The sequence below is a fragment of the Notechis scutatus genome, chromosome 5 (genome assembly GCF_049901735.1).
Source record: "Notechis scutatus isolate UNSWTSFEM ecotype Mainland chromosome 5, rNotScu1.2, whole genome shotgun sequence".
Taxonomy (NCBI): Eukaryota; Metazoa; Chordata; class Lepidosauria; order Squamata; family Elapidae; genus Notechis; species Notechis scutatus.
In genome coordinates, this window is record NC_142013.1 from 18,234,836 (window position 1) to 18,252,541 (window position 17,706).

Below are 17,706 nucleotides of genomic sequence, written 5' to 3' on the forward strand. Positions count from 1 at the left end.
GTTGTGTGCAGGAGGAACAGATATCTGTTAAAGTCAAATGGCCATTAAATCTGAATGTATGTAAAATTTACCAGCATTGTCCAGATTTATTAGTCAAACAATGAGGTTTATCCATTGTTTGGAGACACATTCCACATTCAGATTTTGTCTGTTTCATCCAAAGTCCACTGACTGTGTGTGTTTGTGTAAAATTGAGATTCTAGTGTATATTTCCTTAGGGTTAAATTAATTGCTTATACATCTGCTGGACTTTGGTTAGGGCAATGACTGTTTACATGATGAAAAAGTAACTTTCCATTTTTCAGTTGCAGTCCAGATTGTCCTAGTACAGAGACATGAATTTCATATCATAAAAGAAAAACTGCAAGTCATTAAACTGTAGCCAGATATAGGACAAATGTAAACAGAGATGCAATGTATTTGAGCTTAGATCATCATTTAATGCAGACTTAATACAATAGAACATAGAATCATCGGGTGCGCCAGGCACTGTTTTTGGCACGCATGGGAGCACCAGAAACTGGAAGAGCAGGTCCCCGCCACGCATGCATGCGCCGGGAATCTAAGCTTCCGGTTTCCGGCATGCTCCAGAAATCAGACCAGGTAGCCACACTCCTGGTTTCCGGTGCTCCTATGCACGCACACACACACCGGGGAGTTGCTCTTCCGGTTTCCAGCACTCTCCTGTTTCGGCATTTGGTGCCAAAAAGGTTCACCAAAACTGTTATATACCATTCCAGTCAAATGGTTGTTCAATTGATTTTTGAAAACCTACAGTGATGGAGCATTCACAGGGAGGTAAGCTACAGGTAGTCTGACTTATAAAAGTTCATTTAGTGACCATTCAAAGTTACGACAGCACTGAAAAAAAGGGACATGACCATTTTCATCCTTGCAACCACTGCAGCATCCTGTCAGAGTATATTCATGAACTGGAATAGAGCTTGGTAACAAGGTCAGCCAATGAATAGGCATAGCAACTAAGTCAGCCAATGGGGACTGTTTTGGAAACTGAAACTAGAAGTAGCCTAGGCTGGAAACTGAAACTAGAAGTAGCCCAGGCATGGCTCTATATTAAGCTCTGCAGTTCTGAAGCTATGTTGAGCTCTGAGTCTGTCTATTGAAGATGAAACTGCTTCTCTCCTCTGCTTGTTTGCTGAACTAAAGTGAAACTGTTGTCTGCTCTGCTGAAGTTACTTGCAATATGTTTCTGTTTGAGTTTGCTCCATGTTGGAGAAATCTACAACTGGTTTGTTAAATCTACTTATTATGTTTATAAAGACATTAAATGAAGCATCAGCCATCTGTGTTTATTTTTCTGGCGCTGAATTAACGCTGCAAAATTCTGAATACATCCCCATGATCAATGCAATCAAAATTCAGACACTTAGCAACTGACTCATATTTATGGCAGTTGCAGTGTCCTGGGATCATGTGATTCACTTTCCTGACCAGCAAAATCAATGAGGAAGCCAGATTCACTCCTCAACCATGTTATTAACTTAACAAGTGCAGTGATTGACTTAACATTTGTGGCAAGAAAGCTCATAAAAATGAAGCAAAACGTAACAAATGTCTCACTTAGCAACATAAATTTTGGGCTCAGTTGTGGTCGTAATTCGAGGATTACTTGAATTCTATTAATTAGCTGTTCACAACATTTCTTCTTACTTCTAGGTTGGATCTCTCTTTAACTAGCTTTCACCCATTATTTCTTGTCTTGTCCTCTGGTGCTTTGGAGAATAATTCCCTCCACTGTATGACAGCCCCTCAAGTACTGGAGGGCAGTTATCATGTCTCCCCTTCAATAGGCTAGACATACCTAGCTCCCTCAACTGTTCATTATGCTTTTGTACTATCACACAATAATCCCAAAGAGTGGATACTCTGACCCATAGCCACTTTCAAAAAAAAAATTCACCATCCACATTCAAAAGGGAATCTCAAGCTATTCTTCTTTATACTATATAGTTCTCAGGGTAAAGCAAAGGTTAGCCAAAAAAAATATACCAACCTGTTATTATAAATAAATACCACATAGTTCAAAGAGAATTCTGTATATGGAATTTTTTTCTCCTGTCAGTCTTATGTTCCTTGCATTTTTCTTTGCAACATTTTGGAAATGGTCACTTCTGAATTTAGAAAATACCCTTACCTATCTATCTTTCTGAAAGTCTGTGGTTATGGGTCCATTTTAGGGGAGAAAGGGCTATCTTGAACAATTACTCCCCTTTTCATTTAAAAAAAATAGGAATTAAAATTCCCTAATCTTTGGTAATCCTGACATTTTTAAAGAAACAATACTTTAGAAATATTGTCTTACTTTGTGTTTAAAGATTGGGACATATTTATTCAAAAGTTACATCATTATTTTCAAAAGAATTTACATTACATCAGTTTTCTTTTAAACTGCAGACTAAACTTTCTCAAATTGTCAACACTTAAACAGAATATTTTTAAAACTTTAAATGTTCTGCATTAAAAATGTCACCATTTTCAGTATTTAAAAATCTCTTCACTATGATATCCTTTATCAAGACAAGACTTACATACAATGTAAAGCACCGAAACATTAAAGAATACATGGCAGGAAAATTGCTAATCTATTATCTATTAAAATAAAGACTTTTTTTTCAAACATATATCTACATATTGTACATCAGACATGATTTATACATGACTCAAATATCTTAGCGTCAATCCACTTTTTTGTCTTCCTTAAGGTATTATTATTCCTTCCAGTGTTCACTTTACAAACACATGTTTATTATTTTCAGCAGGAGTTCTTCCACAAAAGGAACTTTGTAGATTGTGATGGTTCATTAACTTTTCAGGATCCTATATATCAGCATCTGCAGTATATTTTCATTCTTTACTTTTAGTGAAGTCATACAATTTCCACTTCTGAGCAAAATGCAACACTTTCTTCCTTTGGTCTTCAAAATTTTCTCGTAGTCCTTTCCTCCAAAGTCGTGGTTCCAAATCTAGCATGCCACCAATTATTTCCTTTCAAAATAGGAAAGAATATTATTTTTCTTAAAATAACCAGAAAAACCCACACCTGTTCGAACAAAGATTGTCAAGCAGGAGAAGAAAATCATTCTAGCTTTGCATGTTAAGAAGAGATGAGTCATCTAACTGGCTACCACATTAAAATCTTTTATGCATGCTAGATCTCCCAAAGGCCATAGGAGGCTGGGGGTGGAATATGGATTTGAACTAAAATAATTCTCAATTCATCCCCTACAGAACTAGGTAACATACCTGGAGTTATTCCATAAAATTTATTCCTAACGCTTGTAGGAACAGAATATATACAGCTTTTTTAAAAACAACAACACATTAATAATATTCTTTAAGGAAATAGTTATCGGCAGTTTCACTTTGCATCGTGGGAGCTTTAACAACCAATTAAACCCCAGATACAACATTTACATCCTCAGGTAATTCTGAAGAATATAGTTATAAAACTGTGGGGTATAATCCTCTTGGCCTACATCTTAAGGAAATACATAGAAAGCATTAATCTTAATACCTTTCCAAAGTATCGAGGGAACTTGTATTGATTTTCAATGACATGAGCGAAACCACCTTGGAGGCCAAAATCTACAGAGAAGTAAGGCAAACCTTTTGGCACCTAAATAACAAAAAATAAATAAAAAAACAATAATAATCCAGACAGTTCATTAATTGTTTCTTTCAAGCATATTCAATTCCAAATCTTTTAAAATGTTTAAATTGAAGGCTGGCTTATTTATTTACCTTCAGATAGTTTCAACCATTCCAAAGTTTCCAAATTTACTCAAGCTAAATCCCCAAATGGATAGGTGCTCTAAAGCTCTTTGAAGAGTTTGGGGAAGGGAGGCTGCCAGAGAAGCTGCTTTTTGTCCATGAAGACATATAAACATTTAAAATATTGCATATTTTTAGAATATAGTTTTTAAATATTCTGTATTGCACATAGCTTTATATATAGCTGAGTTTGACCTGTATTCCAAGTATTCTTTGATGGAGACAGGTAAGCAAACATGTTTGATTTCCTGATCAAACTTGTGAGTGGAAGAAGATCAATGTAAGATAGAGATTCAAGCCTAGCAGGTAATTGTCTGTTTTTGGCTAAAGCTAAAATTTAGCACTGTGAACTTAATTTCCTTAACAACCCATGACAAATGGGAGACATAGTGGAAGAAATCCCCAAAGGACAAATTGTTGTCACATGGCCTCTCATTAGAGCTTTTGCTACCAACGAAATACTAAAATGCTGTACAAGGAGAGGTTGTTTAAACAATGAGCTACCGATGTAAAATGGCAAACTGGCCTACTTTTAGTAATCAATAATGTTAGGACTTCAAGACTCAACATTAGTATCAAGCCAATTATTAGTATCTTACAACTTTAGAACTGCCTAAGTAGTTAAGAACTTTCTCTTGGGCCTGCTTTAACATTCTGCTATCTGCTTTGCTAGAAGGCTTGTTTAGTAAGATTTCCTTGGAGGAGCAAGCATGCGAATTGTTGAAGAAACTAGATGCGTTCTAACAATTGCTGTTTCCAGTAATCGTTGTTCAGGCAATTACAGCATCTCCTCCTGCTTTTAAACAGGCACTCTGGGCAAACTGGTAGCTACAGAGGAGAAACTGTGATGGACTACAGTGAAGCAGCAATTTCCCAGCAAGACAGGTGAGAAAAGAGGCATCATAGCCCAGAGCTGGAGTCAGAGGAAGAATGTTAGAATATTCATTCCCTAAAATTTCTCAGGTTACGTCCATTAGGATGAGAATAATAAGGGTTTAGACTGGCAAGATTCTATCTACTGTGCATAAACAAATAAAGAACTGAACTTTTGGCTGGATTGTGCTATGTCATTCTTCGACTAAGCCTGACACAGTCAGGCATTACATATATAGACATACTTACATGTGCATGACACATTTGGTCAAATTCTCTGAACCAGAAGGTAAAGCCCTATCTGATAAAACAATGGGTTGTTCACAACATTCCTACAAAATAGTGTATTTGGATAAAGGAAGCCATGATATTGTGCAAACACTGTTTTTGAATTCTACATATCTTATGTGTAATATTGCTGAGTTGTGATTATAACAAAGTTTCACGAATTCATTCTACACATTTTAATACTGTTCAGAACTGTTAGGAAAGTGATGTGCAAAAATTTGTTTCTTTATTTTAAGCTGTCATTAAGACAAACAGTGGTAAACAGAAAGAGCACTTTGGGCCACTTGCCATGATCATATGAATATCATCACAAGGCAGTCAAGGGGCTATTTAATGAAGCACTAATTCTAAAATAAACAAAAAATCCAGAATTAATAATTTGTAAGCGATTTAGACAACCCTGTGTGAATATGGTTAAGTAAATAATTAAAAAGTTAAAAATTGAAATCCTGGGCTAGGTGAAAAATACAAACATTGCAATGTGAGTCCAGAGACTCCTCCTGCCAAGAGAGGAAATGATGTAATTCTTCACCTTTCTCCGACCCCAAAATATTCTGAAGTGTCAAGCAACTCTCTAGAATATAACATCCATTCATTCAGCAAAGCTATCTCTTTCAGGGAGATTCCTCCACAATCAAGAGCTTTCTGGGGTTGAAATACGTCCTTCAGTTCCTGCAAGGCAAAGCTTGTACAGGTAGTCCTCAGTTAAGCACTGTACATGCATGTATTGTCAAGCTTCGAAATTGCGCGTTCACTGGTACAATTATTATCGCTTCTCAGCTTGCCAACAAACCAGGAAGAGGGAGGGAGGGAGGGAGGCTTCTCAATGCTTAGTTGCCCTGAAGAACTATGGATTAGGAGTTACAGCAAGATAAATAATAGCTGCTAGGTCTGTACTAACATTAGGTGAGACATTTCAGTTGACAGATTGACATGGATCTAATAATTAGATTTCTCTACATAGTGAACTCCCAACGTAATGCATACCCAAGATAGTGAACATAGTAGTTTAGGTGTTCCAACTAGATTTATTTATCCAATTTCTACATTGCCCGTCTCACCTAAACTAAGTGACTTTCGTTGGTTTAGGAAAAGAAAAACATATAGCAACATAAAAACAGAGTTAAAACTGAATTAAAACCAGTTAAAATTAGACATTACAGATTTAAAGGTTACAAACTTAGAGAGGCTTTGAAAAGTTAAACATTCAAGTCTGGCTTCCACCATGGAATCTCAGTAGGTGATTTTGGGCCAATCATTATTTCTTTGTCCAAAATACCTCACAGAGTAGCTATTTGAGGAAGGGGATGAAAGATGTTTTCTATATAAGCAGCACTGAATTCCTGGAAGAAAGGCAGGATAATAAAGTAAAATAAAATAGCCTTTCTTTCCAATTCTGCATCATAGCTCTTCTGAAGGAAACAAACCTCTAGCTGAAAATTTCAAATTATTCCAACTGAATGTGTAACCCAATTTTCATAAGCCACTGCATATAAATGTAAGCCATGCATCTTTCACTAAACTCTTAGTGAACTTAATGGGATTCAACAGAGTAATTACATTTGTAAGACATATGGAATTGAAGCAGATAAAATCTGCCAATAAAGCCAATACCTTCAAGAACTTACAAGATATTTAAGAAAATATTGGAATGTGCTGAAATGAGTAGATTGACATTTGAAATTAGAGAACAAGAAGATAAACAATTTTATGAAGTTTGGGATCTTTTTTATCAATGGTTAGATAATGCAATATAATAATAGAATAGTTAGAAATTTAGGAACTAACGAATATACATTTTTTCTTGGTCTTGAAAACACTTTTAGAATATTTTATTAAGATAGATTTGGTATGATTTTATGATCTGTTATAAAGTAAAATAACTAAATTACAGTTATCTCGCTTAAGTATGAATTAGTAAAATTATAGTCAAATGATTGTTTAATAATGATATTAGGATATATAATTGTTGATTGATAATATGAGTTATTATGTAATATAATTATTATGATGACTATGAAATGGATGCACAAAAAGGAGTGGTGGACCAACCGATACACTGTCTGTAAATATATGAAGAATGATGATGTTTTTATGTTATGTTTTATGTTTTTGTGTTTTTGTTTGTCGTTAAAATCAATAAAAACTTTTATTAAAAAAAAAAAAAAGAACTTACAAGATAATTAAAAAGCATTCCCATTGATATCTCTCACAATTTCATTGAAATATACCAGTCACTATGGTTAGATTTAGCCTTGGAATTCAGATATGTTTTTTCACCAACTTTATTCAATGTATTTTTCTATGTAGCCTTTTATTATAAAGGCGCTGTCTTTTAAAAGCATCGCTCACATTCACATGGAAATCAGCTTTGCATTAAAAGTGATGAGCTTGGAATGCTTACCGATTTGCGAACATCTTTTGAGCCTAGATTAATTAGTTTTTTATTCATGGCCCACTCTTCGTCTGATTCCATTATAGCTTTCTGGAAAAAAAAATATTGCAAGAATATACAAAACGTCCACAAAATGGCGAAGTATGACACAAAGTAGAATTCATTTGGACCAATCCCCACCCCCCAAATTATGATCAGAAGGGAGACTCCCCCCCCCCCGTTCAATTGTGTCAAATTCTCAGAGATTGCAGTTACTTCAGCAAGGTTTTTCAGAAGTGGTTTGCCATTGTCTCTTTCATAGCGCTACGAGAAAGTGACTGGCCCAAGGTCATCCAGCTGGCTTTGTGCCTGACAGTCTCCTGGTTTCTCCCTTAACCACTATGCCAAACTGGCTCTCAGAAATTTCATTAGGACATATTAATTAGGTAATTCAATTTATATATTAAATTAAAGCATAATGAAGACTGATGTAGTAATAACTTTACTCTGTACCTTTCTCTTTTTATTTTACTGTTTTAGAACTGCAGTTTAACTGCAATCTGACATAAATTATTTCAAAATAAGGAATTTCACTTTACAGAATTATACATGCTATTGCATCTTAATAATTGTGACAATTATGTGAAGTCTATTTACGGGTCACTTTCACCATATCAAAAAAAGGGAAAGGGAAAGGAAAGGAGGGGAAGGGGAAGGGGAAGAGAAAGAGGAGGGGAAGAGAAAGAGGAAGGGAAGGGAACGAGGAAGGGAAAGGGGAAAGGGAAAGAGGAGGGCTATGAAATGAAATTCAAGCCAAAGAATCATGTCAGTAAAAGCTCCCATATTTACTAATATCTTTACATGCGATTTAAATTGCTTCAAAATACACAGTATATAAAAGGCATTGTGGGTTCAACATGTCTGCTGGGACCAACATATTCAAATCATCCATCTTTAGAAAAATTTGATTTCCATTTTACAACATTCTATATTTCACTTCTACCGAAGGGTCTCATTCATGAAGAAAAGTTTGCTTTCCCCTCTTTGATTGTCTGGGAAGTGGATCAAAGCAGATAATGCCAACTCCACAGCTAGTTTAATATAACAATTTCCAGGCAGTGGCATACTTTAAAAATATTTCATTGCTTAAAAAAATGAAAAAGAAAAAAAAGAATCATCATCTGAGTCTTCAGCAAACAATAATCTTTTTGCTGATAGAAGGTCTTGGAGAAAAAAAACACAGTTTCTACGAAGTGCTATAAAGGGAAGTACAATAAAATGAGATATGCCTATACTAGTTTTGGCTATGCTTTAGGGTCAAAAGAAAACCAGAGATATTAAAAAAAATGTTACCTTGAAATAGATGGGAGCCATATCCCCCACTTCCTTTGGGAGAGGAATACATTCGTACACCATGTGGTATTGTTTGCCTATACTTAAATTTGTCTCCAGAAAGACACAATCCAACTCTTCAGCTTCAAACATCTTTACCAAAGTTTTTCTGAATACCTGATACAAGAAAGGGTGGGATGGAAGAGAGGAAGGGAGAGAGAGAGAGAGAAAGAGAAGAAAACAATAGTTTCCAACCTTAACATTATTAGGCAATGTGACTGTGCAAATGTCTGCAGTGAATTGAGGAAGTCTTATGCTTTTCATAGTGTTGGAAGAAAAATCTAGTCCGGTTCCAAGCCTGGAGGAAAAACAAAATGCTGGAAATAAAATGGAGGCTGGCTACAAGGAAAAGGGGTCTGTTTATTTGGTTTCCAGAAACTTCAGGAACAGCAGCATGTTTCCGGAGTGGCAGACAAAATGGTTGAGTGAATGAATGGATTTTTATAGGGTTCTGGGATATGGTAATTGAGATGCTCCTGGGGGTTGTGCAATGTAGTGAGTCTTGTGTCTTTTGCTATTCTAATGGTGGTGGGTAAATCCTATTATGTCCTAAAGGTCATGTCCTGTCCTTAGAATTTGGGTGGAGGTATGTAAATTCTTAATCCCATCAGCTCCAGCCTTCTGTGGGAGTTTGTCGCTGAAGGGGTTTTGTTTATGAATAGATCGACCCAGTCTTTCTGAATGGATACAAAATCTCCATTCCAAAAAACGAGTCTCGTCTACTTGAAGCTGTTTTCCTATGGCAGGAAGACTGGGGCTGCATTCTGCCTCTGTTAAGATTTTTCTGCGTTTTTCCTTTGGGGAAATATTCTATCCTGTCTCTTTTTAACATTAAGAATAAAGAATATTTTGATCTGGAGAGAAGGGGGGGGGGGCTTCCTACATTTTGCCTCTTGCTGCATGCAAAGTAAGATATAATGAACTGATAACTGAACATATTGGGTAATTTTAAATATTTATACAATATGCAAAATGTCAGAGGAACTTCTTGTGGAATCCTTGGTGCAGAGCGCCATTTATTGGGCAACATAAATGGAGATAGAAACAACAGGAGGTCCTTTAGGCCAGTGGTCCCCAACCTTTTTTATGCCGCGGCCCGGTACCAGCATCAGCTGGGCGCCGCCATCTTGTTTTGATGAAAAAGTGCTTCCGGTGAGCTTTTACCCGGAAAAGCTCACCGGAAGCACTTTTCATCAAAACAAGATGGCGGCGCCCAGCAAACCAGCGGCCCGGTAGGATTTGTTCTGCGGCCCGGTACCGGTCCGCGGACCAGTGGTTGGGGACCCCTGCTTTAGGCGCATTTACACAGAAGTTAATCTCTTGTCTTATATTGACTCCAAATGACACCATTCTTCCACTTTGCCTTCCAATTACATAATTTGTCAAAATGTGACATTTTCATCAGGCTTTATTGACCTTTAAGTGCAATAATAATATTCCCTTAAAGAAAAGCAATCATAGATCTCTCATCTCTGTTCTGCAGAGGTTTATCCAACCTGTTAACTGTAACAGACCTGACCTCTGTTCACGTTCACTCATTCTCCTGCATAGGATGGGATGTCACAAAGAATTACGGAGAGAATCAGTTTGAATCTGCCCTAGTGTTTGTAAACTGGGACTTTTTAGGGAAAAAAAAATGGAAAAGGTGGAAACCACAGTCCAGATTTCCAGTAAATGAAAGATGAGTCTATAACCCAAACTTGAAATGTTGTAATAATATTCGATAAAGAAGATGAAAGTGCTAACAACTTGAGGTCCTCAAAATAACCATAGTCTGTATTTGCTTGAATCACAGGCCGATTGTATAGCATCACATATATTTTATAAAACTCACGTTTCATAATATAAATAAGCCAAATAAGATGAGGAGGCATGCTACACTAACTCATGAAATACAGTTTCAAACTTTATTTTTTTAATTATGAGAGCAACTATTTATTTTGTAATACCAGAAGCAAATGAAACTGTCTGTATTTGCTGCTGAGGCCAAAACATCCATACAGAATAAAAAACAAACTGAAAAGCAATACATTCTTATAAAAAAATATCTAATACTAATACATCTGATAATGGCAGCCTAACTACAGATGGTTGCGTTATTTTCTTGCTAACAATTATGTAAATGTCCGAACTGCCTTATAATAAATCAGACTACTTGTCCTTCCAGAAAAACATGACATAGTTTGAATGGCAGAAATACTCCAGAGGTTTATGCAGAGTTTCCCCCACCCACATCCATTATTTGTCACTTGAACTATTATCTAGAGACGCCAGTTTGAAACTAGGACTTGCATATGTTCTGCCGTAAGTTATGGTCGAAAGAATCCCAGGATGAAAGGCAACAGATCTTTTATTTTCATGAAGTACCAGAAACAATGACAAACAAAATAACTGAATAGCCTGATGTGGCTACCAAGATGCTTGGTTCTCCAGTAAAGTAACACAGTGTTATTGGCAGTGTTGAAAGAAAACAAAATACAACAAAAAAACTAAGTAAGGCATACTTTAAAAAGGGGACTGAGTCTATAGATTAGACCGGGTGTCAGCAACCCACAACTCCTGAGCCACATGCAGCTCTTTGAGCCCTCTCCCGTGACTCCCTGCTGACCCAGTTGCGCGACCTGCTCTCTGCCCCGAGCCACTGGCCCAATCCAGCTGTGGACGACACCAATCTCGCTAACACAAGGGCTGGTGGGGTGGGAATGGGATCTGGGAGGAGAGTATGATGGAAAGGGGGACAGGCCTGCAGCTGAGGAGCAAAAACGAACTGCAGTGGCGGCTTCCTCCTCCTTCTCACGTGACCCCCTGGCAGGCTGTTGCGAGGCCAGGAGGGCACGCACGAGTGGGGATACCCTCCTCAAGCTAGAGGCTGGGCTTGGCCAAAGTGCAGCGAAGGCACGCAGAGTTGGCAGGTTGACTGGCAGACGGGCGAGCATCTTTGGTGAGGGTCCTCCGGCTTTCTCCAAGCCTGATCCCTGGGGTGGTCGTGTGAGGTTCAGTGGGGCCAGCCCCCTTTTCCTGCTACCCTGCTTGAAGAGAAAAGGATGGAGGGAGAGAATGAGAGAGAGGAAAAAGAGAGAAGCAAATGAGAGAGAAAGAGTAGGGAGAGAAGGAGAGGGAGGAAGACAGAAATGAGAGAGAGCTGGAGGTAGAATGAGAGAGAGGGAAACAAATGAGAAAGAGAAGGGGAGAGAGAAAGAAAAGAATGAAAGAGGGGGAGAGGGAGGGGAAAAGGAGATAAAAACAGAAATGAGAGGGAGAGAATGAGAGGGAAATGAGAGAGAGAAAAGAGGAGAAAAACAGAGAAAGAGAGAGAAATGGGGAAATGATGGAGGGAGAGAATGAGAAAGGAAAAAGAGAGACAAATAAATGAGAGAGAAGGGGAGAGAAAGAAGAGAGAGAGAGAGAGAGAGAGAGAGAGAGAGAGAGAAACAGAAATGAGAGGGAAGGAGAGATAGAGGGGGGAGGGAGAGAGACCCATTTCCCACAGAAAACACCCAGGAGCCACAAAATCTGGGGTAAAGTGACTGGGGTCATGTGACTGACGTTGAGTTGGCCATGCCCACCCAGGTTTTGTGGCTCCCGGTGGTTTGTTTGTTTTTCTATGGGAAACGGGTCCACATGACTCCTTGAGTGTTTAAGGTTGCAGACCCCTGGTTTAGATTATACATCAAGGCAAATCTCTGCAAAAATACATATATATTTGGAGAAAATCTGAAGACAGCTAACAAACTTCCATTTCAGATTTTTGTTTTTAGTTTTAACGTGCTGAGAATTCTAATCAGCCTCAAGCAAAGGCTATCAACCTAAAATCCTGGCATCAGAAGGTCTGAGTTTCAATGACAATTAAATGCAAAAATAAACAGAAACAACCCCCTGGCCAGCATCTTCAAGAACCATTTTACCAGTCAGCTAAATATCCTGTTCTTGTTGTCCAGACTAAGAATTAATTCAATGGTTAACACATTATTGCTTGACATTGCCACTAGCATGCATTCTGGCAATAGTATTTGGGAGACTTTTGTGGCAAAGTATACCAAAACAATCTGCTTTGTCACTGCAGTTACTAGGATGAGGTTTGATTATCATCCAGGATATATAGTAACAAGTACCAGGTTCAATTCTCTAAAAGTTTTAGGAGACAATTATGAATTTTTTATAACTATTACTTGAGGTTAGCTAAGCTGAAGTTGCCTAGGTTCCCAGAGACTCCTAAAAGTTGTTACTTATTTGTTTGTTTATGTATTTTGTATGGCTGCCACCTCACCAATGACTCTAAGCAACAAACAAAACTTAAAAGAATAAAGACAATTAAAATAACACACATATTAAAATTCATAGCAGCCAAGAACAACGCATACATAATTATGACTAAATGAATGACCTAAAATTGCTTGGCAAAGGGATCAATGTTCACCTGAAAAGCCCAGTAACGTTAGCCATAGAATAATGTTTTAAATCAGATCGTCCTATCAATATTTTTGAACTTAAGAACAAAAACTGGAAACAAGAAATCCTGTACCCCAAAATGCCATTTCCAAAAAAAAATACTCCAGTCCAGCAGAGACCAACCAGTGCCATTTTTATTTTTTACCAATTTTACTTCCCTGTAGACTTATCCGCCATTACCCAGACCAAAATATCTGGGAACCCAGAGACAGCAGGAGTAAGAAGAACAAATGTTACATCCCCCAATTTACCAGAGTCAATGTCATACAAGCGAAGTTTCTCGCTTGGGAAACTGACAAAATCCACAGCATAACAATATGACTAATGGAACCAGAGACTTAAGACAAAAAAAAGATCAAAGAGTAAAGCTTGACTTTCCAAAAGACATTGCTCGGCTCAGCTCTGAGGCAAAGGCCTTTGCTAGGACTATCAGCTCTGAGCTTTAAAAATCTGGATGATCATCTGATGGCAAGGGGGGAAAAAAAAAACTACTTTACAGACTGTCATCTGGATTTCTGCAACCAAGATCCAATAGCCTGCATTTGTTATAGATTTCATTAAACCTTCTCCGAGATTTTGTATTTCATACCTGTGATCAGAGTGCAAAAGTTTATAGTTCAACTACAAACTGTATACATTTCAGACTGAAATCAATAACGGCAGCATTCCAAAGGATATGTCTGACACCCATTTTTAATATTGTTTTTCCTATTTGTTTGACCATAACTAAAGAAAGAAAAAAATCACGGTCTTCCTTGCTGTCTGCAATATGTTAGAATATGTTGTGCAAGCTGAGTACGAGAGGTGATTTTAAAAGGTATTTATTTTGTAAATTAGACAGTTCTTGCACATTGCAGCTGACAAAACTAGGCTTTATTAACAACAAGTTATCTCCAGATTAAATAGTTACGTGCCCAGTTTCTGTGCCAAGTAAATGTGTCTGTTTCAACAACAGAGGCGAAGGATGAACAGGGTTTTTTTTTTTTTTTTTAGAAAGGCTCAGAAATCCCAGTTTTATGAAATTATTCAGTGCACTGGGGATGGATAATTTAAACATAGGATTGTATTCACATAGATCTAGAAACTGAAACGTTATGGCATAAATCAGCCATAGTGATGCCAATAATAATTTTGTGCTGTCCAAGGTATTTTGGCATAGCAAATATTATTGGCACCCTTGGTGCCATACCAAAATATGCTGGACAGGACTAACAAAACCTGTGCGTTGACAACATTTCCAGCTGTCAATTAAAAAGGCCACACCGCTTGGATCTGCAGATATACCACGCATCAATATGTCACAACTCCTAGGTTCTGGTATATGAAGGACCATACCAGCTAAAGAAGTGGCAGCTGTAATTTCATATTTTTGTGCACATGTGTGTAAAGCTGAAGAAACAGTGGACCACTTATCTAGTTGCTGCAAGAAGATCAAGCAGACTTGAGTTACAAACATGACAAAGTAGCAACGATGGTATATTGGACCATCTGCAAGAAAAACCATGTGCCTGCAAGCATGAACTGGTGGAACCACAAAATAGGAAAAAATAATAGAAAATTACTTTTTCTATTAAGAGTTTTCATTCAACATTTAACAATTGTTGATAAGAAAGATAAAAAAGGCTGGATAATAGACATCGCAATACCTGGAGACAGCTGAACAGAGGAGAAACAACAGGAGAAAATCACAAAATATAAAGACCTGAAAACAGATATAGAATGACTACGTAAAAATAAAGCAAAAATAGTACAATGCAGGTAGTCCTCAACTCACAACCATTCATTTAGTGACTGTTCACAGTCACAACAGCACTGAAAAAAATGACTCACAACCATCCTCACACTTACAACTACCACAGTGTGCATATAGACACATCCCAGGGTCATGTCGTTGCCATTTGCAACCTTCCCAGCCAGCTTCCGACAAGCAAAGTCAATTCGTTCAACAACTGCATGATTCACTTAATAACTGCAGTGATTCACTTAACATCCATGGAAAAAGTGGTCATAAAATCGGTGTGACTGACTTCACAACTGCTTTGCTCAGCAACAAAAATTCTGGTCCCAATTATTGTCATAAGTCGAGAGCAGAGAAGAGCAATCCAGATGATTAGGGGACTGGAGGCTAAAACATATGATGAACAGTTGCAGGAACTTGGCACGGCTAGCCTAGTGAAGAGAAGAACCAGGGGAGACACAATAGCAGTGTTCCAGTATCTGAGGGGCTATCACAGAGAGGAGTGGGTCAACCTATTTTCCAAACCACCTGACAAAAAATAATGGATGGAAAATGGACGAGAGATTCAACCTGGAAATAAGGAAAATTTTTCTGACAGTGAGAACAATCAACCAATGGAACAGAAGTTGCTTTCAGAAGTTGTGGGACCTTCATCACTGGAGGCTTTCAAGAAGAGACTGGACTGCCATCTGTCAGAAATTGTGTAGTGCAAAGGGTGTCAAACTCATGTCGTTATGGCGGTGTCACGTGACATAATGGGGCTTTCTTCTTCACTAAAACGGCTGTGGGTGTGGCCAGCATGGGACGCATCTGGCCCCATGGGTCGGGAGTTTGACAGCCCTGGTGTACAGTCTCCTGCTTGAGTGGGGGGTTGGACTAGATAACCTACAAGGTCCCCTGTTAATCTAATCTAATCACTATTTATAGTAATAGGCACCATGAGTACAATTCCAAAACATCTGGAGCACCCCTTGAACCCTATCAGCATTCACAAAATCACCATCAGTGAATAGCAAAAGGCAGATATGTTTGGGGCAGCTTGTATCCTGTGACAATACCTTTAATATTATTAAACATCTGCTTATCCAGTTCCTTGGGAAGGACTCAATAAGTGGACAAAATTGCTAAATCCAGTCTAAAATTCTGGCTGACTGGGAAACTAAGCAAAATAATAAGCCAGTAATTGAAATCACAGAATAGTTTAATCGAACAATACATTTTCTGTCATCTGGTCCACCCTCAACACATGACAATCCAGCCCATTGGATCATCTTGGATGAAGGGAAGGCCAAAATTCTTCCTCTTGACTCCCTGTCAGGGGCTGCTCCGATATGCCTTCCTCCTGATTAATCTCAGGCTGTTCCTCTTGGTTGTCTGATGAAACCTGAGGCATTATCAGGGAGGAAGGCATTGCCAGAGAGGAAGGTCCTGGGGAGGAAGGCATTCCCAGTTCCTCCTCCTCATCTTCCGAGTCCTCTTCCTCTAACAGCACAGGCTTGGGAATCGGAGCCACAACATGTATGTATATATTTCAGTGTGTGTGTGTGTGTTGAGCATTTATATTTAGCTTTTCAGTGAATTGGTTTCCTCTATCTGAGGAATGTGGAGAACCTTTGCAGGCTCTTAAGGGCTTAAATGATCTCTAGTAAACACCATTAATCATCCCAAACAAATAAACATTATCTCCAAAGATAAACTATCTAATTTTTTCTAAAGTTCAATAAAAATGAATATCTGACTTGGCAACTGTAACTGTTACAAATCATCATTAGCAAGGTTATCATTGTGGCTTGTTTTGCCAAAGCCTTAAACTGAAAGATTTAAGTTTTGAAATATTTTTATTTCAGTAACAGTGAGATCGTCAACAAATGCACTGTAATTTCCTTTGAGAGAACTGGTCTTCGCAGAGGTCTGGAAAGCTCCAGTAAAACACTTTTTATCAAAAGCATTTTGATAAGCGTATCTCTTTGAAGGAAAACTGATACAATATGTATTTTACAGACCATATTCATCTTTTATTTATTGTGTTTTCTTTCTTCTTCTAGAAAGAGATAAGGATACTCCATACTCGGCTCTCAGGAAATGTCTCAACTTGCAGTCCTTATCTAGTGGGCTACAAACTCTTAATCCTCAGAATGTAAGCTTCTCTTATAATTTCTTGTCGAACTTTTGTAATTCAAAGGACAAATTTCACAATTCTACAGAATATGAACTACAATAGTGGTCATCCAAAGACATTCAGAAGAAAGGGTCTAAAGCAACAGTCCCCAACCTTTCTGGCTCGAGTGGACCGGAGGAGTGAAGGAAATGGTTTCGTGTGCACATCACTTTCACAAATGCAGCTTCCAGTACATTCAACCACCACTTCTGCGGCCCGGTTCTGAGCGGGCTACAGCCTGGCATTAGGCCACAGCCCGGGGGTTGGAGACCCCCAGCATAAAGTACATACCAAAACCAAGCTTCGTACCATGTTATACTTACAGCACCTAAAACTCGCATCATAAAAAACCGGATCAAACTAGAAGCTGTGCTCACCTGAATTTCTTCCCAAATGTCTTCATCTAGAAGTGTGGCAGCAATGTAATGCTGCATAGGAGTGATCAGGCAATGACCTTCAGTAAGAGACTGGTACCTCGGCAAGGATAAGTACACCTAGAAAAGAAAATGCAATGTTTGAGCATCTAGTTAGTGTACACTGACCTTATGATTTGCATGATTTATTCTAGCCAAACTAGACATGTTATAAAACTTGTTTAAAGAGACTCTCATTTTAAAGGAACTACAAGTTCCAGCAGTGGGG

General features: G+C 38.1%; 1 protein-coding gene across 1 annotated transcript in view; it reads right to left on the minus strand.

Moving 5' to 3' along the window:
- Nucleotides 1–419: 419 nt before the first annotated feature.
- CWF19L2 (CWF19 like cell cycle control factor 2) overlaps nucleotides 420–17,706 on the minus strand; it is a 92,543-nt gene continuing 75,256 nt past the window's right edge. Inside the window, exons 14-18 of the mRNA XM_087966218.1 lie at nucleotides 17,442–17,558; nucleotides 8,681–8,836; nucleotides 7,358–7,438; nucleotides 3,536–3,637; nucleotides 420–3,006 (exon numbers count right to left, since the gene is read on the minus strand). Coding sequence (XP_087822344.1) covers nucleotides 2,866–3,006; nucleotides 3,536–3,637; nucleotides 7,358–7,438; nucleotides 8,681–8,836; nucleotides 17,442–17,558 — 597 coding nt within the window. The 3' untranslated portion in view covers nucleotides 420–2,865. The remainder of the gene's footprint in view (nucleotides 3,007–3,535; nucleotides 3,638–7,357; nucleotides 7,439–8,680; nucleotides 8,837–17,441; nucleotides 17,559–17,706) is intronic.